The sequence below is a fragment of the Bicyclus anynana genome, chromosome 12, assembly GCF_947172395.1.
Source record: "Bicyclus anynana chromosome 12, ilBicAnyn1.1, whole genome shotgun sequence".
Taxonomy (NCBI): Eukaryota; Metazoa; Arthropoda; class Insecta; order Lepidoptera; family Nymphalidae; genus Bicyclus; species Bicyclus anynana.
The window spans coordinates 12951219-12978029 of NC_069094.1; the positions used below are offsets into that span (position 1 = coordinate 12951219).

The 26811-nt window shown below is 37.7% G+C and overlaps 2 protein-coding genes across 2 annotated transcripts in view; one reads left to right on the forward strand and one right to left on the reverse strand.

Moving 5' to 3' along the window:
• LOC112048966 (lachesin-like) overlaps window positions 1-15318 on the reverse strand; it is a 32798-nt gene extending 17480 nt beyond the window's left edge. Inside the window, exon 1 of the mRNA XM_024086677.2 lies at window positions 14749-15318. Within this exon, the coding sequence (XP_023942445.1) occupies window positions 14749-14851 (103 nt within the window). The 5' untranslated portion in view covers window positions 14852-15318. The remainder of the gene's footprint in view (window positions 1-14748) is intronic.
• A 2833-nt stretch (window positions 15319-18151) lies between these two features.
• Window positions 18152-19473, forward strand: LOC112048970 (uncharacterized). Its single transcript, XM_052884807.1, has 2 exons — window positions 18152-18629; window positions 19457-19473. The coding sequence occupies exons 1-2, from the start codon at window positions 18152-18154 to the stop codon at window positions 19471-19473; spliced, it is 495 nt and encodes a 164-aa protein (XP_052740767.1).
• The last annotated feature ends 7338 nt before the right edge of the window (window positions 19474-26811 follow it).

Genomic DNA, 26811 nt, shown 5'->3' on the forward strand with positions numbered 1-26811 from the left:
TGTAGTAAAAAATAAGTTCATTTGTACCGAGTACTTTGTTGTTTCTTTTAATTTTTAAATATTTTTTAGGAATTATATTATTAATACTACAGTGAGGTCCAAGGTTCGAATCCCGGGTCAGGCCAACATAAAATACGTTATTGGGAGTTTTCTTACAAGAAAAATCTTAATAGCAGCCTGGAGTTAGGAAGTTGGTGGTGTTGGTACACTCCTGTACTTCGAAGAGCACGTAAAGCCGTCGGTCCTGCGCCTGATCTTTCACCAGTCGTGTAGTTTTGCCGTCCCATCGGAATATGAGAGGGAGAGAAAATAGAGAACATCTGTGCTTACGCACACACTTGTCCACTATAATATCTTCTGCGTAGATAGTTGTAGATGCTGGCGTAGATGCTGGCGGCTCGAGACCGTTTTGTTTGGAAGACCAAGCATGAGGCCTATGTCCAGCAGTGGACGTCCATCGGCTGATAATGATGATAATGATGTATGTTAGTTGTGGTCAACAACGAACGTTATATAAACAAATAACACCTAAATATCGTCAACAATGTCGAGTTATGTGTTCAGGAAGTGTAAAACTATTTATACATAAATAAATAATGGAATTAAACACAAAATTGAATTGTGCAAGTGTGCGCTCAGTTTTGTAGCCTATTCGAATCACATTTTGCGGTGATTTTGTAGGGACGTAACCGATCAATAGTATAAAATTTTACCGTTGGGACCGAAAAGAAAAAATATGTTTAACTTGTAAATTAAATAACAATGTAATTGAAAGAAATATTAAGGATCACAACGGGAAAAGACGTGAGGTTGCACGCTCGAAGATCGACTACGGGGTCATCCCCTTCAACCTAAGATCGAATAAGGGACGATTGCTCTCCCGGCCCGGGATGTTTATCAGTTTTGTTTTCTAGCCCATTTCTATGCTGAAACTTGCCGGGTTTTTTTAGGATTGTCGGCTGTGGAAATGTGATGCCAGTAAAATAATAACTCGAAATCATCATCATTGTACAAGAACGTAGAAAAGATGACATATTTACCTCCAGGGGGAAAAGTCTTTATTCAAGGCTAAAGATGCGACTATTACTGTTCTACAAAAAAGGACATTTTATTTTTGAAAATGATTGCAAAAAAAAATAAGTAATTAAAGCGGTGCTAATAGCACAGTGGGATAATATGACCTCTGCCTTCGATTCGAAGGGCGTAAATTCGAATCCGGTCCGGAGCATGCACCTCCAACTTTCCAGTTACGTGCATCCCGTGTATCTCTAACGGTAAAGTAAAAACATCGTGAGGATACCTGCATACCTGAGAATTTTCTGCGTATGTGAAACCTGTTAATTCGCATTGGGCCAGCGTGGTGGACTATTAGCCTAAACCCTTTCATTTTGAGGGGAGATTCGTGCTCAACAACAGTTAACTATATGGATATATTCATCTCAAAGCTACATCGATAAAACCGTACAGGCCGTGAGGATTACCTACGTCACGTATCAGAAAATTGACACAATTTCCTCCACACCTCAACATTCTGACCTCGTATTGCATTAAAAGTACCAAAGCTTCCTACCCCCTGGGAGTAGCCAACCAATATAGTGGGAATCCAAGCACGATTGACATTTTATAGGTTGTTTATACAGAATTAGCTGACCCGGTGAACTTCGCACCGCCTCATAAAACGATCGTTCCCATACGAAATTGCCAATACCGATTGTTAGTTTTTTAGCAAACAAAAAGAAAACATTCAAAAAAGTTTTAATTGTTTTTTTTTAATTCCTTGACAGGTTAGCGACAAGTTAGCCCTTGATGGCACTACACCTGATGTCTAGGGGTGATGCATTCAACGATAAGTGAAGAAAAGCTAGCTTACTTTTAAAAGTCACAAGTATATTATACCCACTCCTTCGAGGATTTCTACGGCATCATACCGAAACGCTAAATCACTTAGCGGTACTTTGTCGGTAGTAACTAGCCACTAGCTATGCCTACCACCAGACCAGACCTGAGCTAATTTAGAAATTATAAAGTACCAAATTGACACAAGTTGGGAATCGAACACCTCTCTGCTGAGAACCACAGCAGAGGTCGTCGAAATTTTGCTATTCCTCTCGAAAACCCATGAATCCATGCGGCAACGCCAACCGGGCAAGATGATTTCCTGTCATCTGTATGCGACCATACGTTAGTTTTCTCCCAATAACTTGAGTAACAACTTGATTTTAAAAGCTAGTATTATTAAACTTATAATATTTTCTTGTGAATCGTAGGTTTTGTTTTTAAATATTGGATAGAAGCAGGCGTTACTTTGCGGAAGTTCATCATGATTATATAATGATTTATTTATTTTGCTATCATCCGCGAAAATTCGGCGAACCCACTCTACAACGTGCAATTGCACGTTGTAGAGTCAACATCTCCTGAGGATGCTCCGGTTTCGGGGTGAAACGTACGTAGAGAGTATTTTGTCGGACCTGGGTGACGTTGTCGCATGGGTTCGCCGAATTTTCGCGGATAGCAAAATAAATAAATCATTATATAATCATGGTTTTGTTTTTTACGAAACTGCCTGTTTGTTCTATCAACTGTATCAATTTTTTTCATTCTCAGCCTCTTTTCATCAAGCTCTTCTTACTTAATCCTTACAGTAAAAGAAATATGATCGCATAGATCTCAAACCCACCACGCTGCTCCAATATGGGTTCGCGGGCTTACGGTCATAATGTTTGACTCATGGTGGTAGGCATATAGGCCGTGGTTAGTTACCACCCCAGTGGCAAAGACGTACCGCCAAGCGATTTAGCGTTCAGGTACGAAGCCGCAGAGAAATAGGTAGAATAAACTTGTAGGTACTTCTTCCAAGTAAGCCAGCTTCCACATTAGATATCATCACATAACATCCGGTGAGATCGCAGTCAATGGCTAAACACACTGAACAAACAAAGCTTAGGAAAAAATTGACTTTTTTGTCGAACTTGTACTAAAAATCTGTATTGGATGAAATACTTATGGTATTTGTTCAAATACCGCCAAATAAGAAGCTGGATACAATTTTTCAATCCAAAAACTACACTCGAAATGTTTTGTTCGTAAATAGCTAGCTAGTTTTCCTCTGTATACCGAGCGGCGAGCGGGATCATATTTGTAGAACGGTAGAGTGCATTAAAGGACGTCGTATTTGGTAACTATAGCTTGACGTATCGAACCGAGAGACCGTCGTGTTTGCCCCGACATGCCTCGACATGCCCGACATGCCCCGGTGCCGCGATAGGGTTGACATAATTACTGCTCCTACTAAAGCGAGCACATGGAGCGCTTAATGTCAATCTTTAGACAATTACTGCAGAGTCACTTATTGGGTAACTATTCTACTATAAAAGGTTTCTATTTGAGTGAACTGAACCCATGGCCACATGGATGAAGAAAGTATTGCACAAGGATTTAGACCAGGTGATTTGAGGGATTGAGTGTGCATAATCGGGTGACCGCAGTCTGTTTACAGTTTTAAACTCAGAAAAGCAGATTACGACTGTGTAAATTGTCAATATATTTGTTGGTCCATTTTTTTTTTTAATCTTTAACCCTTGACTACAATCTCACCTTGTAAGTAATGATGCAGATCCAAGATGGTAGCGAGCTAACTTTTAAGTAGGAGGATGAAAATCCACACACCTTTTGGTTTCTAAACGACATCGTACCATCCATCCATCCATTATTTTATGAAGTAGTTCCTAATTGCTTGTTTTAATAAGAATATCCATCATGATTTGATCTTGACTTAATCATGATTATTTTTAGCATTATGACACTAATAGCTAATCTATTAAAAACACAAGAAAGTCAAAAACAATCTTTTTTTAATTATATCACTCTGAAACTACTGGATGGATTCAAATGAAACTTGGCACGATGTGAGGCATATAATAGCTTACACCGCACGGTTTCCACGTGGTACCAGTTGCCGTAGGAATGCGGAGATAATGTTTAGTCTATAGCCTTCCTCGGTAAATGTGCTATCTAACATTGAAATAATTTTTCAAATCGGACCAGAAGTTCCTGAGATTAGCGCGTTCAAACAAACTCTTTATAATATTAGTGTAGATACTTATGAACAGAAAATCTAGAAGTTTCTAGAAGCTCATTTGTACTTTTCACTTGGAAATCAACCCAAAAACTCGTAGCCTTATTGCCAAATACGGATTAATAAACCATGTTTTGATTAAATTAGTCGACTCGCACGCGACACGAAATAAAAACAAATCCAGGTCGAAGCTGTAACGCTTTCTCCAGATATTCGCCTTTAATGTTATACTAATAAGGTTTTGATTTATTTTGGGCAGTAATTATTTTGGCATTTTACGAAAAATATTCCCCATAAATTGTTATGGTGTTTCCAGTCTATCGCATTTATTTGATACAGAAATGTTGGTATTTACTGTTTTCTTTTTTTTTTTAAATGTACTGCCCTGTGGCGCAGCGAGTTTGCCATTGCCTTCTGCAACAAATGCCCTAAGTTCGATTCTCACAACTGAAAATGATTTGTGTGATGAGCGTTTTCCACCATGAACTATTTTCGTAACGACTTATGGGAATGATAACTAGGTTTGAATACATTGATTTTTATGATACACTCGGGTAACTAAAGCCAATGTTAACTAATTTATACATAAAAAGCAAAGATTGACTGGATATTTGCAAAAATAAATAAGATTATAAAATTTCAAAATCTATTAAAAATCTTATATCGTAATTAAATGAAAATTCATATAGTTTTAGCTTCCTTACATTACATGTGACATTTTTCAATAATTGCACAAATAACAAAGATATTTATTAGTAATTTTGTTTGAACGCCCACACAAATCTAACGATTAATATGACCTACGACGTCATTAAATCGTATCATTTTGTATGGGGCGTTATTCACGGATTCGTGGCAGAAGTTTCCTTTTCATAAAAGAAGTCCCCCAGACGTGACGCTAATGTCTTAATGACGCTCATTGTAATTTGTGTAAGGCGCTGTCAATTTTAGTTCAAGTTGCATCAAAAGGACTCTACAGACACGAACCGCACAGACAAAATATTCTTTCCGTAAATACGGGCGCGGCCCGTGTCTGTCAACGTCTGCGCGGCCGCGTTACGATAGATATAAATACGTCAATAAACACTGTATATACTACAGCCTTTCTTAAAGAGTACTGTTTACTAACAAACAAATTAAAAATGAAGGTACAAATCACTAGTCATTTCACACCTAATAATAATTAAAATTAACTTGCTCTTCACGTCATCAACCCATATTCGGCTCACCGCCGAGCTCGAGTCTCCTCTCAGAATGAGAGGAGGAAGGCCATTAGACCACCATGCTGGCCCAATGCGGATTGGCAGACTTCACACACGCAGAGAATTAAGATAATTCTCTGGTATGCAGGTTTCCTCGCGATGTTTTCCTTCACCGATTGAGACACGTGATATTTAATTTCTTAAAATGCACACAACTGAAAAATTGGAGGTGCATGCCCCGGACCGGATTCGAACCCACACCCTCCGGAATCGGAAGCAGAGGTCATATCCACTGGGCTATCACGGCTCTCTACTAACTTGCTTAAACAAATTTTATTATTAAACCTGAACAATTAGATATGGTTAATATATTTTATAAACAAACCATACATAATTTAAAATAAATGTCATGAAATGACATGCGTTTTCTACCTACATTTCTAATTTCTATGTTGGTAAACAGTATAACATCAAGAAAGGCTGTAATATAGAAGAATATTATTTTGTCTGCCACGGCACGTGTCTGGCACGCTAAATGTCTGTAGATATAAACGTACCATTACACCTCGATTGCAATTTCATGGGTTCTGTAAAACAAACGCTCATGAAACTTCCGCGGCTGTCACTGACAAATTGCAAATGGCCGACCCAGTCCGCCAGTCAGCGCTAATTGACTGCGCGTCAAATTTAGCCGCGATAATCCAAATAGAGGGGAGTGATTTTAATACAGCGTTTCTAATCGTCGGTGTCAGTGAAGCTATTAGCGGCTAATGTGTACTCGAAGCTATATTTATAGCTACCTTGTATTTTTTTTCTTTACATAATATATTAATAATATAGATACATAAACGTGGCATTGATTTTATAAACTAAAATAGTACTTAAACTAAAGTCAAATTCGATGTGCAATGTTTACCAACAAACAAATTCGTTATGAAAGTAGAAAACGGATGTTTTTAATTTCTAATTTATTTTAAATGATGTTTATTTTCAAATTTTATTCTCATTAATTTAGGAATAATTAAAATAGCTCAAAGTCATTTTATATTAAAGCAGTGCATAAATTGTATTATAAAAAGGTAATATTTGTTACTAATACGTAAGCCTAGCCTACATTACTTTTTTATTACACAGCTAACTAAATCTATACTAATATTATAAATACGGAAGTAACTCTGTCTGTCTGTGTGTTACCTTTTCACGGCTAAACGGCTGAACCGATCAAGATGAATTTTGGTATGATCGTAAATGGGACCTTGGAGCAAAACATAGGATACTTTTTGACCCTAAAATAAAAATAAAAGGGGGTGAAACAGGGGTTGAAAGTTTGTATGGAAAGTCCTTCATTTTTAGAGTTACTCTTTTAATTGAGATATTTGAGATATTTAATTTAATTTAATTGTTCATCCTACTAATATTATAAACGCGAAAGTTTGTATGGATGTTTGTTACTCTTCAACGCCTACTCTTACTTACTCTGGTTTAACACATAAGTTACTTTTTATCCCGGAAAATTCTGTGGTTCCCGAGGGATTTGTGAAAAACTAAATTTCACGCGGACGAAGTCGCGGGCGTCTGCTAGTATAAACTAAATAAATATTCAAGCACATAAAATGTTACTTCAGAAAGTGTCAATTATCAAGTATTAACGGTCGAATTTCGACCGCTGTCAACCAACGAGTTTTACTAACTTGTGGCCATAGCTATAAGTAAGTATAGCTATAAGTAGACTTGGACAACGACTTGGGGAGATTTTGACACCGAAAGGGATTGGTCAGAGGTCAATCCCTGATAGGTACATAGCTAATTTTGTTTTGAACGTCTGATTGTTAACATTACATTACATACATTATCAACCCTTATACGGCTCACTGCTGAGCTCGAGTCTCCTCTCAGAATGAGAGGGGTTAGGCCAATAGTCCACCACGCTGGCCCAATGCGGATTGGCAGACTTCACACACGCAGAGAATTAAGAAATTCTCTGGTATGCAGGTTTCCTCACGATGTTTTCCTTCACCGTTTGAGACACGTGATATTTAATTTCTTAAAATGCACACAACTGAAAAGTTGGAGGTGCATGCTCCGGACCGGATACGAACCCACACCCTACGGAATCGGAGACAGAGGTCATATCCACTGGGCTATCACGTGTCTGATTGTTAACGTCGTAATCAAATTGCATTACTTTCAAGTGTGATTTTTAGTGCTTTTTTTCTGTTTCTGCAGCGAAATACCCGCCTTCACCTTATAGGACTACTTAAAATAGGCAGATATTGTCGGTTGTTATCACAAGCGTGCTTACAATCTTAGTACTTCTACTTTATACAATACATACTATATGACGCCGAGCGGTTGCACCCGCCTGGTTCTCGTTCTAGTAAGAGTACGGGGATAATATATATCTTATAGCCTTCCTCGATAAATGGGCTATCTCACACTGAAAGAATTTTTCAAATCGAACCAGCAGTTTCTGAGATTAGCGCAACCAAACAAACGCTTTAGCTTTATACATTAGTATAGATAGATATAAATTATTACTTATCGAATCGAAATAGAATCAAATTAAGCTTTGTTTAATTATTTGTAGTTTGTAGTTTCAATAATACTCAATTATTTTTTTAAGGAGTAAGAAAAGATCTCTTTCTTTTAAGAGATAAAATAACAATTTTGCATTAAAGGTCGCCCATACCTGTTAGGATTCTGTGTTATTCATTGATCTTCGCTTTTCTGGCATAGTATAATGAAAGGTAATGAATAAAGCCGGCGGCCAATTTGTAGGCGTATGCCTAATAATAGAGATCGTGTTCCGAAAAGCTTAATATTAAATATTCATCAAAAAGTTATCGGTGTATCAGTGCTCGTATTATTGGTTCTCGTTAAGGATGCCTTAATAAATATATAATAACTAGCTGACGCCGCACGGTTTCACCCGCGTGGCTCCAGTTCCCGTAGGAATAGCCTTCCTCAATACATGGGCTATCTAACACTGAAAGAATTTTTCAAATCGGACCAGTAGTTCCTGAGATTAGCGCGTTTAATCAAACAAACAAACAAACAAACTCTTCAGGTTTATAATATTAGTATAGATTATAAGATGTCGTTTTTTTAAGTTACGCAAAACTTATAGTGTGACCCACGTATGGCAAAGCGATATTAAAATTTAAAAAAAAAATTACCGTCCGGGTAATCATAGAGGCCCGTGAAACTCGTAACTACCTCTAATTATCATTTTCATTATTAGCTTTAAGCTGTCGAGTACTCATTGACAGCAACTATAACAACCGTTTCAATAGAATGATTACTTTAGGAACACACATTATAGGACACGAACGACGCCGTGATAGCCCAGTGGATATGACCTCTGCCTCCGATTCCGGAGGGTGTGGGTTTAAACCGGTCCGGGACATGCACCTCCAACTTTTCAGTTGTGTGCATTTTAAGAAATTAAATATCACGTGTCTCAAACGGTGAAGGAAAACATCGTGAGGAAACCTGCATACCAGAGAATTTTCTTAATTCTCTGCGTGTGTGAAGTCTGCCAATCCGCATTGGGCCAGCGTGGTGTACTATTGGCCTAACGCCTCTCACTGAGTGGAGACTCGAGCTCAGCAATGAGACGATAGATAACGGGACACGCTTTACAAAAGCCCGAATAGCGTTTCCGCTCTCTGTTTTTCTACTAGTTGGTGGTTTTTCCGACATACCCGTATATTGTGTATTTAAAAACCGGAAACAGAGACACCCGTGTTAATGGTCTTTTAAAAATATATATTGATAGTCCAATAAAATAAATGTCAAGCGGTAAGTGCAGTCGGTGTGAAAAATTGCAGCTCGTAAAAGTTTATCCAAAAAAAAAAGAAGTTAAAGCGATAAATCTTCATCCTTACTTATTTTGCGTTAACGCCAGTGCCGCATGGTTTTGCTTTTATTGTAACAAATAAATCTTTTTGGGGCCCGCGGGAAGTTGGACGCGTTAATGTAAGAGACGGGAACATTACTACTAGTAGTGTGGTTCAACTTAATAGGTCAAAGGTATCAATCTATACTAATATTATAAAGCTGAAGAGTTTGTTTGGTTGAACGCGCTAATCTCAGGAACTACTGGTCCGATTTTAAAAATTCTTTCAGTGTTAGATAGCCCATTTGTTGAGAAAGGCTATAGGCTATATTTTATTCCCGTATTTCTACGGAACCACACGGATGAAACCGCACGGCGTCAGCTAGTAATAATATAATCTTCTTTCATTCATACAAAATTCCTAAAATCGCGATAAAAAAGGGTGAGGATAGAATAGTGCAAAATACTTCACGTCCTTTCTACTAATTATAGAGAAAAAATCATTAATATAAATGTAGATTTTTTTATTAAACTTGCTGACTTGGCAAATGTTGTTCCACCATATAAATTTATTTAATTAAAAACTACTTAAATCGTAATCTAAAATGGCAGTGAGTGAGTAGGGGGTAAAATATATTTTATGGCTATTTCCAGAAATCTAAATCGGTCAACCCGTTTCAAAGGCGTGTGACCAAAAAATCTGTGACAGGATTTTTTTATTTACTAGATTAAGCCCCTGCGATTTCATTGGCGTAGTTCTCATTCCCATGGGAACCTATGTTACTCGCTGATAATATAAAATATGTGGTGAAAGCAATTTTAAAATTGGTCCTCTAGGTTCTATTCAATCTATAAAACAAAAATCAAATTTTATTTCTATAAAATATTAGTTTAAGAATTTGTAACAAACAAACTTATATTTATCACGATGTTAAATAACCCTCAATATTATAGAGAAATATATAGAATTTAGTGTTCATTTTTCATATAAAACTTAAACTGTTCTACTAACACTACATTTTTTGTAAGCCAAGCAGCGCGCGGAAAAGCTTCAAAAGTCATTACTAGCCGAGCGTGTTACTCTTCGCTATTCCAGTTTTGCAGCAAATGTTAATAATTATTATTTTAAAAAAGCTCACTTGCTTGCGTACTTGTTAATAATTATTATTATTCAAAAAGCTTCACTTGCGTACTTCATTAAAAGTGCGCCTCTTCTAAAATATAAACTGGATATTGTTATAAAGGATAACTGCTTCGTTGTGGTATTTGTTAACTTATTGAGCTGCAAATAAAGAAAGAAGAAAGAGCCTCAACTACTACTAAAGATACTTAAAAGCCTCAATAGCTCAACGGTAAGAGCGGTCGGACTCATCGCTGAGGGGTGGTGGTTTGATCCCCGGCCCGTTGGTCTATTGTCGCACCCACTCCTAATACAGTCTTTCCCGACTAGTTGGAGGGGGATGGGAATATTGGTCATGTTTAAAAGATATGGCAAATATTCTTTTTTTTTTAAAAAAAAAAAGATTTTTATTTGGCACACACAACAATGATTGATGCATTTGGACCCTATCAAGCGATGCTTCTGCGCTCGCCCAAAGCCCCCGGTGACGCCGCGAAAGTCCCGTTAAGAAGCCTACGGCACTTACACAATCAAAAAAAATAAAGGATTATGAAGTTCTAGTTGTAGTCAAGGGCTAACTTGTAAAGAATAAAAAAATGGTTCGACATAATAACATCCGTGAACCAAAATTTTTCCGGATGTGGCTGTATGTTTGCATACTATTTATTCCGGAAAAATCCTTAGTTGCCGCGGTTCTCAGTAACTGAATTTCACGCGGACAAAGTCACGAGCGTCAGCTAGATATATAAATTTACGGAAATGAACGAAGTCGCAGCAATATAATAGCTATTAAAGTATAATAAGCGTTATGTAAAAACGGTTTCGTGATACCGTGGCGTTTGTGTCAACCGATAATACGTTCAGTATTAACTCAGTGGTGAAAGTTCAATGTCAAAACGCATGGGAATTATTATGATGGGATTTTATATTTCTTCATTCATACTTTTGCGTTTTATGAATGTTACTAAATAACCTCCTCACTTATCATCACTTATCATCATCATTATCAACCCATATTCGGCCCACTGAGCTCGAGTCTCCTTTTCAGAATAAGAGAGGTTAGGCCAATAGTCCACCACGCTGGCCCAATACGGATTAGCAGACTTCACACACGCAGAGAATTAAGAAAATTCTCTGGTATGCAGGTTTCCTCGCGATGTTTTTCCTTCACTGTTGAAGGAAAAATGCGACACATGATATTTAATTTCTTAAAAAATGCACAGAACTGTAAAGTTGGTGCACGCCCCGCACTGGATTCGAACTCGCACCCTCCAGAATCGGGGGCAGAGGTCATATCACCTGTCTGGAGTCCGTTATGTGCTACTCATACACTTACCGTTGAGAAAGTCCAAAAAAAATTCGCGCGTGGTTTGTATAAAAAAATTTACGGTTATTACCCATATTTATACCCTTCCTTGTTTGTGTCTGGTATGGTGGGGCTAGACACTCTGGAGTTAAGGCGAAAGAGAGCTATTCTCATCCATTACTTCCTGCTAATACACAATAAAGTAGATAACTCGGACGCACTGTCGCGATGTGCCTTGTCGGTTCGAGAATCAGGCAAGTTGCTTCGGTCGTGTCGTAAGCGACCTTTTTTCGCTATCAAGTCGTTCCGTACGCAATATGCTCGAAATGCCCCAACTAATCGGGTACTGTCGATGCTCAATTCGTTGATTGCTCAGCGCCAAGATCTAGATATTTTTGATATAAAACTTCATGTATTTATTGATATTGTAAACAGCTGTGAATTCTAATTTTAATTTTATAGAAATATGCAATTTAAGTGTTTGTATTGTATAGTGATTATATTGTAATTTGTTTATCAGTTATATTGTTATATTGTAAGTCTGTACTTTGTATGCGTTTTGGCTTAGCTGTAAGCATACTAAGGATATATAATAAATAAATAAATAAATAAATATCCACTGGGCTATCACGGCATATCATCACTCATCACGAAATACCGAAACGGTGAAGGAAAAACATCGTGAGGAAATCTTCATACCAGAGAATTTTCTTGATTCTCTGCGTGTGTGAAGTCTGCCAATCCGTATTGGGCCAGCGTGGTGGACTATTGGCCTAACCCCTCTCATTCTAAGAGGAGATTCGAGATTAGCAGTGAGCCGAATGTGGGTTGATGATGATGAAGGGTAGACAAAGTCGCGAGTACTATATCAATGCAGTTGTTCTGTATATCGGTCCAGATCTATTTATTCCTGTGGGAGTCTGTGGCCGCAACTAATTACTGACATGTCAGCAACGGCGTGCCTTGATACTGCTGATAAATAATCCTTCAACGTATTGCCACTATTCAGTGTTTCCCTATATAACCAAGTCGTTGCATTTTGTGTGAAAGCTTTTGCTTTCACACAAAATGAAAATTTCTGAAAGTCGCAGATATGCCGCTATATGACGCCCCGCGGTTTCAATTACGTGGTTCCCGTTCCCGTGTGAATATGAGGACCAAACATAGCCTATGACACTCGCAAATAATGTAGCTTTCTATTGGTAAAAGAATTTTCCAAATCGGTCCAGTAGATCCAGAGATTACCCCCGACAACCACACAAACTTTACCTCTTTATAGTATTAGCATAGAAGTCGCTTGGGAAATTATATACTTTTGGTCATTGCACCACGCACAAAAGGCTTGACCAATTTCACTGAGGGTAGGGGTAGGATAGGGGTAGGGAAGGGGTAGGATAGAGGTAGTGTAGGGGTAATTTAGGGAAAGTGTAGGGTACGGATAAGGTAGGGGTAGTGTAGGGTAGGGGTAAGGTAGGGGTAGGGAAGGGTTAGGGTTAGCGGTAGGGTAGAAGTAAGGTAGGGGTAGGGTAGGGGTAGATTAGGGGTAGGGTAGGATAGGGTATGGATAGGTTACGGGTAGGGTTAGGGTAGGGGTAAGGTGGGGGGAGGGTAGGGTTAGCGTTAGCGGTAGGGTAGGAATAAGGTAGGGGTAGAGTAGGGTAGGGTTGGGTAGGTTTACGAGCAGGGTAAGGTAGACGTAGATAAGTTTACATCAATTTTTACGCGGACGAAGTCGCGGGCGTCCGCTAGTGTTGTATAATTATGTTTTGTTTGTGTATACTGTGATCCGTGTGCAGTGCATTCAGATTTTTTTTAGAAAAAAGAAATATCGTAGACCGATTCAAGACTCGAACCCACGACCTCGTGCTTTTAAGCCAAATAGGCTAACTACTGGACCAACGAGGCAGTTACTAAATATACTCATATTATGTACATTAATATTACTATATTCATGTAGGTACATATGAGTATTATTTTGACGGCCTCCGTGGCGCAGTGGTATGCGCGGTGGATTTACAAAATGGAGGTCCTGGGTTCGATCCCCGGCTGGGCTGATTGAGATTTTCTTAATTGGTCCAGGTCTGGCTGGTGGGAAGCTTCGGACTTTTGGTTAGTTACCACCCTACCGGCAGAGACGTACCGCCAAGCGATGTCGTGTAAACACCGAAAAGGGTATGGATTTTCATCCTCCCCCTAACAAGTTAGCCCGCTTCCATCATTACTTACCATAAGGTGAGATTGTAGTGAAGGGCTAATTTTTAAAAATTAAAAAATATATATCAAACACAAGTATGAAATAATTATGTAGGTATGTAAGGCTTGGAACTAACACACTGCTAACGAGTTGGAAGGTAATGATTTCCGACTCAAAGGTAACTACTATCGTGAAACCTATCACCCTCATAATGACTCAGTTTAGACTTACTCGTAAACACGAGTACTTACTCCAATAATATTGATGAGGCACGAAAGATATATATGTAATTATACTAGCGGACGCCCGTTACTTCGTCTGCGAAAATTTAGTGTAATCTTACAACATTCTCTTTCAACCATTTAGGGGTTGATGTTTAGAACTGTAACTCTAAAAATTAAGGACTTTCCATACAAAACTTTCAACCCCTATTTCGACCCTTTCTCTATTTATTTTAGACAAAAAGTAGCCTATGCTCTGCTCTTAGATCCCAGTTATTAGAATACTAAAATTCATTTTGATCGGTTCAGCCGCTTCGACACACATTCAGACAGACTTACTTTCGCCTTTAATATAAGTAAATGAGAAAGTATGTATGACATCCAAATATTGAAAATCGAAAAATGCTTATTTATTGAACCTGAGCTAATGTTACTTGTCAAGTGCATAATATAATAGTTTCGGGGGTAAACAAATGACACACCTGATGGTTAGTGGTCCACAGAGCAAAATTTTACAATGCATACCTACCTACAAGCGACACCGATATCGTCATTCTGTAAGCTTATAAAAAGGGAGAGGATTGGTAAGTGTCATATGCCTGTTACTTTCCTGGCAACCATTAACCCTTTAGACTAGAAGAAAGCAATGCTACTAAGCGGAAAATATAAATATGGCGATAATTCTTCCCCAGGCAAGCTTTGTCAATAAACGCTTTACTACTGCAACAGACACGATAAGACATAAGTATGTAAGATTGTGACAATTATGTAAAGTAACTTAATACTTACGTATAGTGGCGACGATGCTTTGTGCAAACAACCAATCCAATATGAGAAATACAAGAAACATTTTGATAATTTTGCCAATTCCAAATTGGTAAACAAAGTTCATCTTATAAATAATTCACTTAGTTTTTTAGTTTATGCAGTCCTAGTCTCACACAATCATTTTCAAGTATTAAGAAGGTAGTTAGAAAATAAACTGTTTATAGTCCCACGTTGGGCGCCAAAAGTTAAAAAATAACATCACAATTTACGGATCTTTTTCTATGTATTTAAAATAAATAATTCAATTAGATTAGCCACCAAAGTAGAAATACAATATGGTATTTAAAATATGCGGCATTTAAATAATGATAAGTTCATCCGACATGAAAACTAAAAAAAACACTTCGACAAATACATTTTAAGGAACGAAACACATCGTTAACCATCACTGGATAACATCCAACACACGCGAAGCAGTGATTATGAGGGCGGTAAACTTTTAATCTGTTTCTTCTTCGAAGTGCCGTGAAAAGTTTATGTTGTCTGCCCGAGCGTAAAACACGACCGCACTGTTCGGCGTCCACCGAGCTACTGAAGTGAAGTACTGAGTTGAGAATGGTGCATGGGGTTGCAACGCGCGCCGTAGCGCCTCCCCTTTCGCTAGGCCTTCTCTTTTATTACGGCACGGAATACGTAGAACTCAATATAGCCTTAATAGTCTAATGATTTTCTTTTGAATCCTAGAATCGTACTTTACACAAAATTATTCTTTAACGGGAAAAGTCTCTATGCATTTCCTCCTTATATATGATTCCAATAGCTTACTTTACTAATACTTTCCATGAAAACTTAATAAGTAGGCATTATTCTTATTTCGCCTCTTTGGCCTTAGCGATCTCCGCAACTACTAAACGCCGCAACTACTAAACCGATTTGGCTAAAATTTTAGCGAAGATAGATAATACCTTGGAATTATTACATAGACTACTTTTTATCCCGGAAAAAATCAATGGTTCCCTAACTAAAACCTAACTAAACTAAAATCCACGCAGATGAAGTCGTGGGCGTCCGCTAATGGCAAATATATTTTGTTAGCTATTTTGTTTGTTGACATCCGCTTCAAAGAAAACATCTCTGAAGTGTTCGTTGTTGCTCGTAAATTAAAGGAAACTACTTGGTAAAAATTATATCTACGAATGAAGCGACTCACATTCGTTTAATCACTAATTACCAGAAGCTTACGATCTCTTACATCGGTTAATGCCTACCTACTCGTACCTACCTTTATTGCCTTTTTTTAAAAGTAAATCTAGAAATTATATGCAATAGTTTTATGCAGAAGAACAAATATCTGACCCACTTCATATATTTGTATGGTTTTCCTCTATTTGCAGCTGACGGAACGTTTTGCGGTTGTAAGCGATATATACGATACAATACTTTCAACAACAAAATATCGACGCGGTGATGCTTGAAACGACGTTACGGGAAACCTTTTAAGATCCCTTCCTTTATACAAAATGTATGTTATTCTACACTACAGTGAAAGCGACGTTTGCCGTAGTTTTGAATATTTTTGTATTTATTGGCTACTTTAAAGGTACGTTGAATTTTATTTTCCTACAGCTGTCGATACCTTCTCGGAAAGTATAATGAAAATAAAGAAGAATATTGAAAAGGAAAGGAAGTGAGAAAAGCCTACGACATGGTAGGCCGAATGGCAGGTACACCACTTGAAGTTTTCAGCCGGTAGGAGTCCAACACTACCCAACCGAGTTTCCATGAGGATTTTCAGCTCTACAGAAAAAAAAACTGTCGATACCTTATTCATATCAATATTATAAATGCGAAAGTCTGTCTGTCGGTGTGTCTGTTATCACGACTAAACCAGTGAATCGATCTGGATGAGATTTTATATAGAGATGAATCCACCACGCTGGTCCAATGCGGTTGGCAGACTTCAAACACGCAGAGTATTAAGAAAATTCTCTGGTATGCAGGTTTCCTTACGATGTTTATGTCTTTCACCGTTTAAGACATGTAATTTTTTTTTAATGCAAACAACTGAAAAGTAATGAGGTGCATGCTCCGGACCGGATTTGAACCCTCGCCCTCCGGAATCGGAGGCAGAGGTCGTATCCACTGCGCTATCACGGCTCGGCTAGAGCATTTATTTATGTACATTGTACATAGACCTAAGCTTTATAGATTTATAGATTGTGTTGCGTGGTTCCTTACTAACACAGGCGTTTACAAGTCGTAGTCATTTGGAGACGTCATCGCTCGTTTCAAGTCAAAGAATTTAAATAAGAATTCTTAAATATGAAATTGGCGTTTTGTCAAACTGACCCTCAGATTAATCAATAATATACAGATAGAGCGTACGGAACACAACGGTGTCGTATCCGTCACACATACGAAATTCAAAAACTAATACATTTTCGAATCAGTACGACACCAAGCGTCGCGTCAGTAATTTTCAATATTATTCAAGAAAAATAGCCTCTTATGTTTTTAAATATATTAATTGTGTTTTTAAATAATTTAATTTATTATATTAATTTACGTACTTGTTGTAAGTGTTAAATTTTGAAATACATATTATGAAAAAAGTTCGTATATGCGGTTGTCAAGGAGACGCATGACGTTTGTTTTTTTATGGGTTGCGCCGGATTCACACGTTACTTGTAAAGACTCACTCTGGTTACTCTGTGTACTGGCCACTATGATCTTAAATATCTCTTCTTTGGTAAGGAATTCCAATTTCAAATTTATACAGCTATCTGTGCTAATATTACGGTCTCTCTGAAGGTCGGCTAAACGACTCATATTCTTGCAAATAGCTGATAATATTATGTGCAGTTAATGCAAGGTAATTGTTAACCAGTCAATTATTTATTGTATTCCTAGAAAGCATTGACCGACTTTCCACCGGTTCGAATTCTGCGAATTCGCTTCTATGCCGCGAGCGGCCTTACTGTCTTTAATATTTAAATGACACTTTTTAGAATTTCCTTAATGGTTTCATGATATCGAACTGCTTGATATTATTTGCGACTTTTCCTTTATCAAAATGCCTGCTTTGTAGTAAATCTTACTTTGATGATAAAACTAATAACTCTGTTCGAGTGAAATTCAATTTTCACTATAAACAATGGTGATATGCTATAATTAGTTATATATCTTAATTGATTATGAAACACGGCTAAAACTCACGTGATATTACGTCGGAGTATGCCCGACTAGTTTCGAACCCATACGGGGCCCTTAGTCAGGCCCTTGGCTGCGTTATGTGGATGATGTGTTTGCCATTGTAAACAGGGATGATTTGGCCATAACATTCCAGTGTCTCAATAGTCTACATGAGAAGGTTCATTTTACGAAAGAGGAAGAAAAAGAGGGCGGTCTGCCATTTTTAGACGTGATGGTGATCCGGGGGTCTGGTGGTGAATTACATACAACGGTGTACCGAAAACCGACTCACACCAACAGATATCTCCATGCGAGTTCGCACCACCATCCGTCGCAGATATCGTCGGTACCAAGAAGCCTCATAAATCGAGCCCTAAGTCTTTGTGACCCACCCTATATTGAGTGCGAACTAAGAGTAGTGAGACAGGCGCCGGAGAACAATGGCTATAGTTGGCGTCAGAGTTCCAGATGGGCACAAACAACAACTAGGCGGAAACCGTCCTGTGTGAACCGGTCACCAGTGTACTTAACATATGTGAAGGGCGTGACGGACAAAATCAGCCACTATCTCCAACGGAGATTTGACATAGTGACGCGGTTTCGTCCACCTGCACTGGTGAAGAGTATACTGCGATCGCCTAAGGATAGGGATCCGCTGAACGTGCCCGGGGTGTACAAGATTCCGTGTGACTGTGGTAGATCATACATCGGTGAGACTCGCCGTAACATCACCACTAGAGTAAAAGAACACATACGGAGCATGAAGAATGTGGACACGGACGGTTCAGCAATAGCCGAGCATGTTCTAGCTTCGGGTACGACTCATTATATCCGTTTTGATAAGGCTTCTGTATTGTCAAGGGAAAAGTTTCTAGTACCTCGTAAGATACGTGAAGCGATAGAAATTAGTCGTCACCCGAATTTTAATCGGGATCATGGATGGTTGCTGCCCACAGCGTGGAAACCGCTATTTCTTTCATTGTCACATACAACAAACTTGGAACAAGATAGCATTAGTTCGGTTTGCTTACAAGAAGACGAGTCTAATGAAGATGACATTAATGAACCGTCGGAGAGTGTAACGGAACCTTCACTCCCCACCACTCAACCCCTCTCCGCGCGCGCAATGCGTGCAGCAGCGTGTCGCGCAGCCGCTTCGCAGTTTGGATCGCGCCGCGATGCAAGAACCAGCTCATGACTAAGGGCCCCGTATGGGTTCGAAACTAGTCGGGCATACTCCGACGTAATATCACGTGAGTTTTAGCCGTGTTTCAGAATCAATTAATATGAATAACACTCACGATAGTTTAAATTCTAAAATAGTTATATATCTGTTTTCGGAAAAAGATTTTAAAACTTTATTAGGCTTATTTTATACTTATATTCATGTGTACAATAAATAAATAGAAACTATTTGTCCGGACTAATCTTTGTAATAACTGAACCAATTTTAATGAGACTATCTATCACTGGTAGATAGAGGAGGTAATGGAGCAACATAATATAGGCTACTATTTAATCTGAAATTTTCCCGCAGGTTTTGTGAAAAGCTGAATTTTCACGTAAACGAAGTCGTAGGTGTCCGCTTTACACATAAATATGTATAATTAAAGTATGACACACGTTTTAATCTAAATAATCTTTATCTATACTAATATATAAAGCTGAAGAATTTGTTTGTTTGATTGATCGCGCTAATCTCAGGAACTACTGGTCCGATTTGAAAAATTCTTTCAGTGTTAGATAGCCCATTTATCGAGGAAGGCTATAGACTATATATTATCCCCGTTTTCCTACAGGAACGGTATCCACACGGGTAAAACCGCGCGGCGTCAGCTAGTATAATTATAATGCAAAAACATAGCTTATTAAAACTTTTACTAACTTAAACTTTAACTATTACCTGCTTTACTTGAACTTTTAATAAGTTCACGTAACAACAACAACAAATAAGGATTGTGTATACGTTCAAAATGCTACAAAACTTCATCAAAATAAACACAGGCCTTCTTATACTGCTCGTATAATTATTGCGAGGGTACGCCCTAAAGTGTTTATTTTCTCTGCAAAACTTCTGTTATCATGGGATCTGTTAAAGTTTGCCAAACAAATTTAACACGGGCCATTAATTTTAAGGTTAGGCCGCTTTTTATCGTGAACTTTTAAACAGTTTTTCAGTTCTGTAACATTGTATATTTTAATCGTTCACGATCTTAAACGTGTATGGTGTCGTGACGGTGGTGAGCTGGTACCAACACTCTTAAAACCAATGATATTAAATACTGTTAGATGTGTTACTAGCGCATGAAAAATGATGTGCTCAAAAGACGAAAGGAGATGGTCCAAAACTGAGCCTAGGATCAGTCATTGTACCCTAGCGGAAATAAAAGAAAATATGTTTTTTAAATATTTTTGATTATACAAATCTACGAATTTACTTTAATGCTTTCGAAATAATATTCAGTAACTCCCAAGAAATGCAACACTTTAAGGATAATAATGGCGGATTGATGACGTTTTCAATGCAGTAATCGATTTGACGTTTGCTGTCAATTGTCTTGACATAGTTGCCATCTTGATGTAACTCAAAAACTTGGGTCTTAATTTTGTTTATTTATTTTTATTTAGTTACATTTATTAATTTTAATAAATTTTAATAAAATCCTTGTATTTTTTAAATTTTAATGATACGGGGTACAAGAGTGGACCTGAAATGGACCATCTCCTTTATACACAACTCAATGTTAGTTGTAGTCAACAACGGACGTTATTAAAACAAATAATACCTCAATATTGTCTACAATGTCGACCTGTATATTCAGGAAGTGTAAAAATTGTATATACATAAACATATATTGGAATTAAAGACAAAATTGTGTATATGTGCGCTCAGTATTGTAGCCTATTATTCGGATCATTTTTTGCGGTGATTTTGTAGGGACATAACCGATACCTATACTATAGGTATAAAATAATAATTGCTTATAACACGATTTCGTTTCACTATTCGTATCATTACACGCGGAAGTTAAAAATGAAGGGTAGGACGTCCTCTGTTGTGGTCTTTATAGCAGAATTCAAAAAGGGAGAAGGTTCTCAACTTGATTGGTATTTTTTTAAATAACTGCTAAATGTGAGTTTCGTTTTTCGAGCATATAGAATAGAATAGAATATATTTTTATTTGTCCACACATAAGTAATAAAATAAACAAACAGAATATACAAAAATCTGGTCGTGGACAAAAAGGTATCCACCTCAGCACGATGCCACAGCGAGCTGTGGCGCTGGTTTTCAGGTCATATATGTATTTGTTGTATGTATTATTTTAAGGACATTCGCTACTACGACCACGTGAAATTCAATTGTTCAAAAAATGCGCAAGAACCATACTACAATCATGTCGTAATTTTGCTTTGAAAGTTTTCCGGGAGTTTTGAAACTATAGGTATTTTAAATTATACTGAAGAATTTAAAGTGCTCATTTTTAATTATTGCCGTTCACGGCGCCACTTTGGAAAAATGGCGTCTAAAACCAGTTTTTTGACAGTATGAAATCCTTTCCGAGTACAGCTAGACATATTAATTGATTATGAATAATTATATGAAACACGGCTAAAATGCGGCACGATCCAGAGCTCATGACTAAGGGCCCCGTATGGGTACGAAACTAGTCGACCATACTCCGACCTTATATCACGTGAGTTTTAGCCGTGTTTCATAATCATTTAATATGAATAACACTCACGATAGTTTAAATTCTAAAACAGCTACACATTTTTTTTTATATATTATTTCATATAGGTATAGTTTTTCTAATCTTACTGGTTCTTCTAAAGGTTACTTTTTTAAAAAGAAACCCTCTTTAACTTTAAAAAATATTTTATTCATCTTGCAATGAAAACTTATTATTGGTCAAACTCAGTATTCAGTTGACTAGTAAACTAAGTTAAACTCAGTACCCTTATTTTTATTCTGTCGCAGTCGGTATAAGCCGTACATAGTAGGTACGAGTAACTCATTATAGCCATGTGGTCCTGAAGACCGAGAATTACAAATCTTTAGTTATGACTTATGACATTACAATGGCTTCTTACTAATTCGTAGAATTCTTGGGCCTTTTTCTGTTGTATGCTAAACTAGTACCTACTACATATAATAGGGATGAAGACAGTTTTTTAAATTAAGAGTACGCTAATAGTAAAGCGATTTTGTAAAAGTAACAGGGTATCTGCGATCATTACTATCGGAGCTACAGGGATTTAAAGGGTCAGATTTGCGGCGCTGCCGCGGGACACTGAAAAACGACCCATACAAAATGGTACGAACTTATGACGTCGAAGGCAATTAATGATCCTTAGATTTGTATGAGCGTTAAAACAAAATTACTAATATCTTTGTTATTTCTGCATTTATGTTTATAGTTCACATATTACAAAATGTCACATTTAATGTAAGGAAGCTAAAACTGTATGAATTTTCATCTAATTACGATAAAATATTTTTAGTAGATTTGAAATTTTATAATCTTATTTATTTTGCAAATATCCAGACAATCTTTGTTTTTATGTATAAATTAGTTAACATTGACCTTATTTACCCGAATGTATCATAAAAATCAATATATTCAAACCTAGTCATCATCCCCATTATGTGGATATACTTTCTAGATTGTAAGTTGCATCTGTTATAAATTAATATTTATTGAATTGGACGACGACTTTTTTTTTATTTCTGTACAAGTTAGCCCTTGACTACAATCTCACCTGATAGTAAGTGATGATGCAATCTAAGATGGAAGCGGGCTAACTTATTAGGGGAAGGATTAAAATCCACACATCTTTCGGTTTCTATACGACATCGTACCGGAATGCTAAATCGCTTGGCGGTACGTCTTTGTTAGTGATCGTTCACGGTTTTCGGACCTCTGTTTTTTTTTTAGATTAATAAACAAATTTTTAAAGCTTAAACTCTAAAAATGAAGGACTTTCCATACAAACTTTCAACCCCTATTTCACCCCCTTCTTATTTTGTTTTCGCAATAAAAAGTATCCTATAACCTTTTCCATTTTATGGTCTCAAACCAAGCAAAAGTTTCATTTGAATTCATCCAGTAGTTTCAGCGTGATACCTGAATAACAAAAAAACTCACGGACAGACAGACAGACAAAAAATTAAAAAATATAAATTTTTAGCTTCAGTATCGATTATATAATGCCCAAAATTTTTAAAATGTACAAAATGTACAGAATTCGTATTATAAGTATAGATTCTAGATGGCGCTAGTAGTACTCTAGGCCACGGTAACGTTTGTTGTTACAAATGGTATAAGTAAAATCTCAAATTGCGAATAAATGTATAGAATTCGACCAGTGTTATTATAAGTATAGATATAGATATATTTGTAAAGGCATCGTTAACCAAAACCCTCATATACTCGTAATTCCATCGGCCCAAAATAATCGCGGTTGTAATTCTACCGGACGAACTCCCTTAAAAAGCCACCCCCGAGATACCCCTAAAATGCTATGATTATGCTTTTTCCGAATCTCTATGCGATAAAAGGTATGAATAGGGGTGTGTTAGGTCCCACCGCGGCAGTTACTTTCCGGCCGGCCGCTGCCAGTAACGAGCAGTCACATAAAACAAAATGCCACTAGAAAAGGAAACCTGCGAATTGCTTCGATATTTATAAAAACACCCATTTCGGTTAGCCGTAACCGTTTAAGGATAATATACTTGAGAGTATATGGTAGGGAGTCAAATATCAAACGAAATGACTTTCTTTTTTTTCGTATGCTACGGTTTTTATTGTAAATGTTATTGTTTCGGTTATACTTTTATTAGCTTTTGACGACCTCTCTGGCACAATTGCTGTGGTTCTTAACAGATAGATCCTAGATTCAATTTCCAGCTCGGGTCAATTTAGTCCCACTAATATTATAAAGGCGAAAGTTTGTGTGTAAGTGTGTATCTTTGTTCCTCCTTTACTCTGCGGCTACTGAAGCGATTTGGCTGAAATGTGGAATGCAAATAGATTTTACTCTGGATTAACAAATAGGCTACTTTTGATCCCGGAAATCCATGGATCCCGCGGTGTGATAAACTGAATTAGACGCGTAAAAAGTCGCGGGCGTCCGCTAGTATTTTATTATTTTAGAGTTGGGATAAGTTAGTCGGTTGATAGGCATCGGCCGTGGGTAGTTAGTTGTAGGTCAAAATCACTTTAGTAGACGAACGAACGAACAAATTATTGAAATCTGTCTAAGAATATCTAATAGATAAGTGTGTAAGGGTTTTATACATTTTTACTCTGCAATAGAAATTGATATATTGAAACAATCTCATACGTTCCAATTCGTATCAAAGTTGTCTCGTAATAAGTGCTTCCAAACGGTTTCTTTTTACCTTTTCCGAGACAAGGAGCCTCGCAGACGTCTATTATTTGTAAATAAAGGCTGAGTAAACCCATTTCCCTTTTTTCATTTCCCTAGATTCAACGTTACTCATACACCCGGTCCCTTGTCAGGAGAAACTTTTTCCCTGTCTCATCGAACCAATTACGTTGATCGCGAAGAAGTATTTTTATGAGTGATTTTCAGTGCCTCCGAATTATACCCAAAGGAATGATCCTTTGGGTATAATTCGGATCTATTTAAAGCTTCTTGAAAAACTAATTTTAGCGTATCATTATCTGAATGACCTATCTTCTAAATTTTTTTTTTTGAAGTGTTTTGTGATATTTTTCTTTAAAGCGAAATTTTCAGTGGCTCTGAATTAGACCCAGAGGATCCTTTTTGGGTATAATTCGAAGGTACGAGTATCTGTTTATAGCTTCTCGAAAAACTAATTGTAGTGTATCATGATCTGAATTTGTATGTCTTCTAAATCAATTTTTTTTTAATTCTTACAAGTTAGCCCTTGACCGCAATCTCACCTCACCGTTGGTAAGTGATGATGGAATCTAAGACAGAAGCGGGCTAACCGGTTAGGCGTAGGATGAAAATCCACACCCCTTTCATTTTCTACGCGACATCGCACGTCTTTGCCGGTAAGGTAACAAACCACGGCCGAAGCCTCAGCCAGACCTGGACCAATAAGAAACCTCAATTAGCCCAGCCGGGAATCGAACCCAGGACCTCCATCTTGTAAATCCACCGCGCATACCACTGCGCCACGGAGGTCGTCAAAATCTACGTCATGTATATATATCGAAAACAACTGGACGTACAAAAATAAGATTTGGGAGGTAGTTTGTTATTAGTAAATACCAAAAACCAATTATGCAACAGGGTCGGATTAAGGAGGTCTATGTGTGACGTCGCTGGCGTCTTCTAGTTTAAATATTAACTAGCCTTTTTTGATTATTTTTCAGCTCAGATAACATATATTGCGTTATTTTATGCCTTGATGTCAGCTATCACTCCGTCGTCATACTATTTGCGGGACACCCTTTATAAATAAATGTTGCTTTTGACTTAATAAAGCTATCGTGGGAGTGGCTATAGTTCATGTCACATCCATATATCACTAATTGGACAGTTTAATAACGGCTGACGGATTTGAAAGCGGTGCAGTATATTCGGGTAGCGTCAGACATATGTGCCAACGTTTCCCTATCTCTGACATTTACTCGGCGTCGTCACGAAATTATGACGTTCTGCTTCACGCTGTCATGCGTCACGCGTGTCAGTCACGTCAGCTTGTTCACTGTGCCGTTGGTAACAGGTAGCCAATGGCGTGCTCAAGGTTTTTAACTAGAGTATGCATCATATGTACAAAATGGAAAATTCCTTCTCTAATACTGGTTTGTAATGAGTCTTCAGGGTAGGCAGTGCGTTTTTGGATATATGAAATGCACGCCACTGCAGGTAGCACCTACTATATGTTTGATAGCCTCCGTGGCGCGTGGATTTACAAAACCTGGTCCTGGGTACGATCCCCGGTTGGGCCGATTGAGATTTTCTGAATTGGTCCAGGTCTGGCTGGTAGGAGGCTTCAGCCGTGGCTAGTTACGACCCAACCGGCATAGACGTACCGCCAAGCGATTTAGCGTTCCGGTACGTTGTCGCGTATAAACTGAAAAGGGGTGTGGATTTTCATCCTCCTCCATAAAAAAATACTTCTGTAGCGTAGTTGAAAATAACATGACACTGTCATCATTATCAACCCATATTCGGCTCACTGCAGAGCTCGAGTCTCCCCTCAGAATAAGAGAGGTAAGGCCAATAGTCCACCACGCTGGCCCAATGCGGATTGGCAGACTTCACACACGCAGAGAATTATGAAAATTCTCTGGTATGCAGGTTTCCTCACGATGCTTTCCTTCACCATTTGAGACACTTGATATTAATTTCTTAAAATGCAAACAACTGAAAAGTTGGAGGTGCATGCCCCGGACCGGAGATATTTATTCTGTTTTCTTAAAAAGGTATGTCAATACGTTCTACATTGTATAAAAAGGCAAAGAATTACACATATAGTGAGTGGGTATAAGATACTTTCAACTTTGTAATGACAAGTCGACGGAAACTTTTTATTGTCGAAGTCTTCATGTCTCTTATCCTACATAGTTGGTGAAGCAACTTAGTAAGAATTTCAGCTTACGAGATCAAAAAAGTAAATTCCTGTACAGAGGCAAGATATAGAGACGTAACTAACTAGGGCAGTAAAACGGTATTTTTGGTATTGGGATTTTAATTATTTTAAAATGAAACTATTATAATGGCTATCGACTAATAGGAACGTCGTTATCAATCCTTATTAGGCTCACTACTGAGCTCTAGTCTCCTCTCAGAATGAGAGAGGTTAGACCAATAGTCCACCACTCAATGCGGATTGGCAGACTTCACACACGAGAATAATTAAGAAAACGCTCTGGTATGCAGGACCTT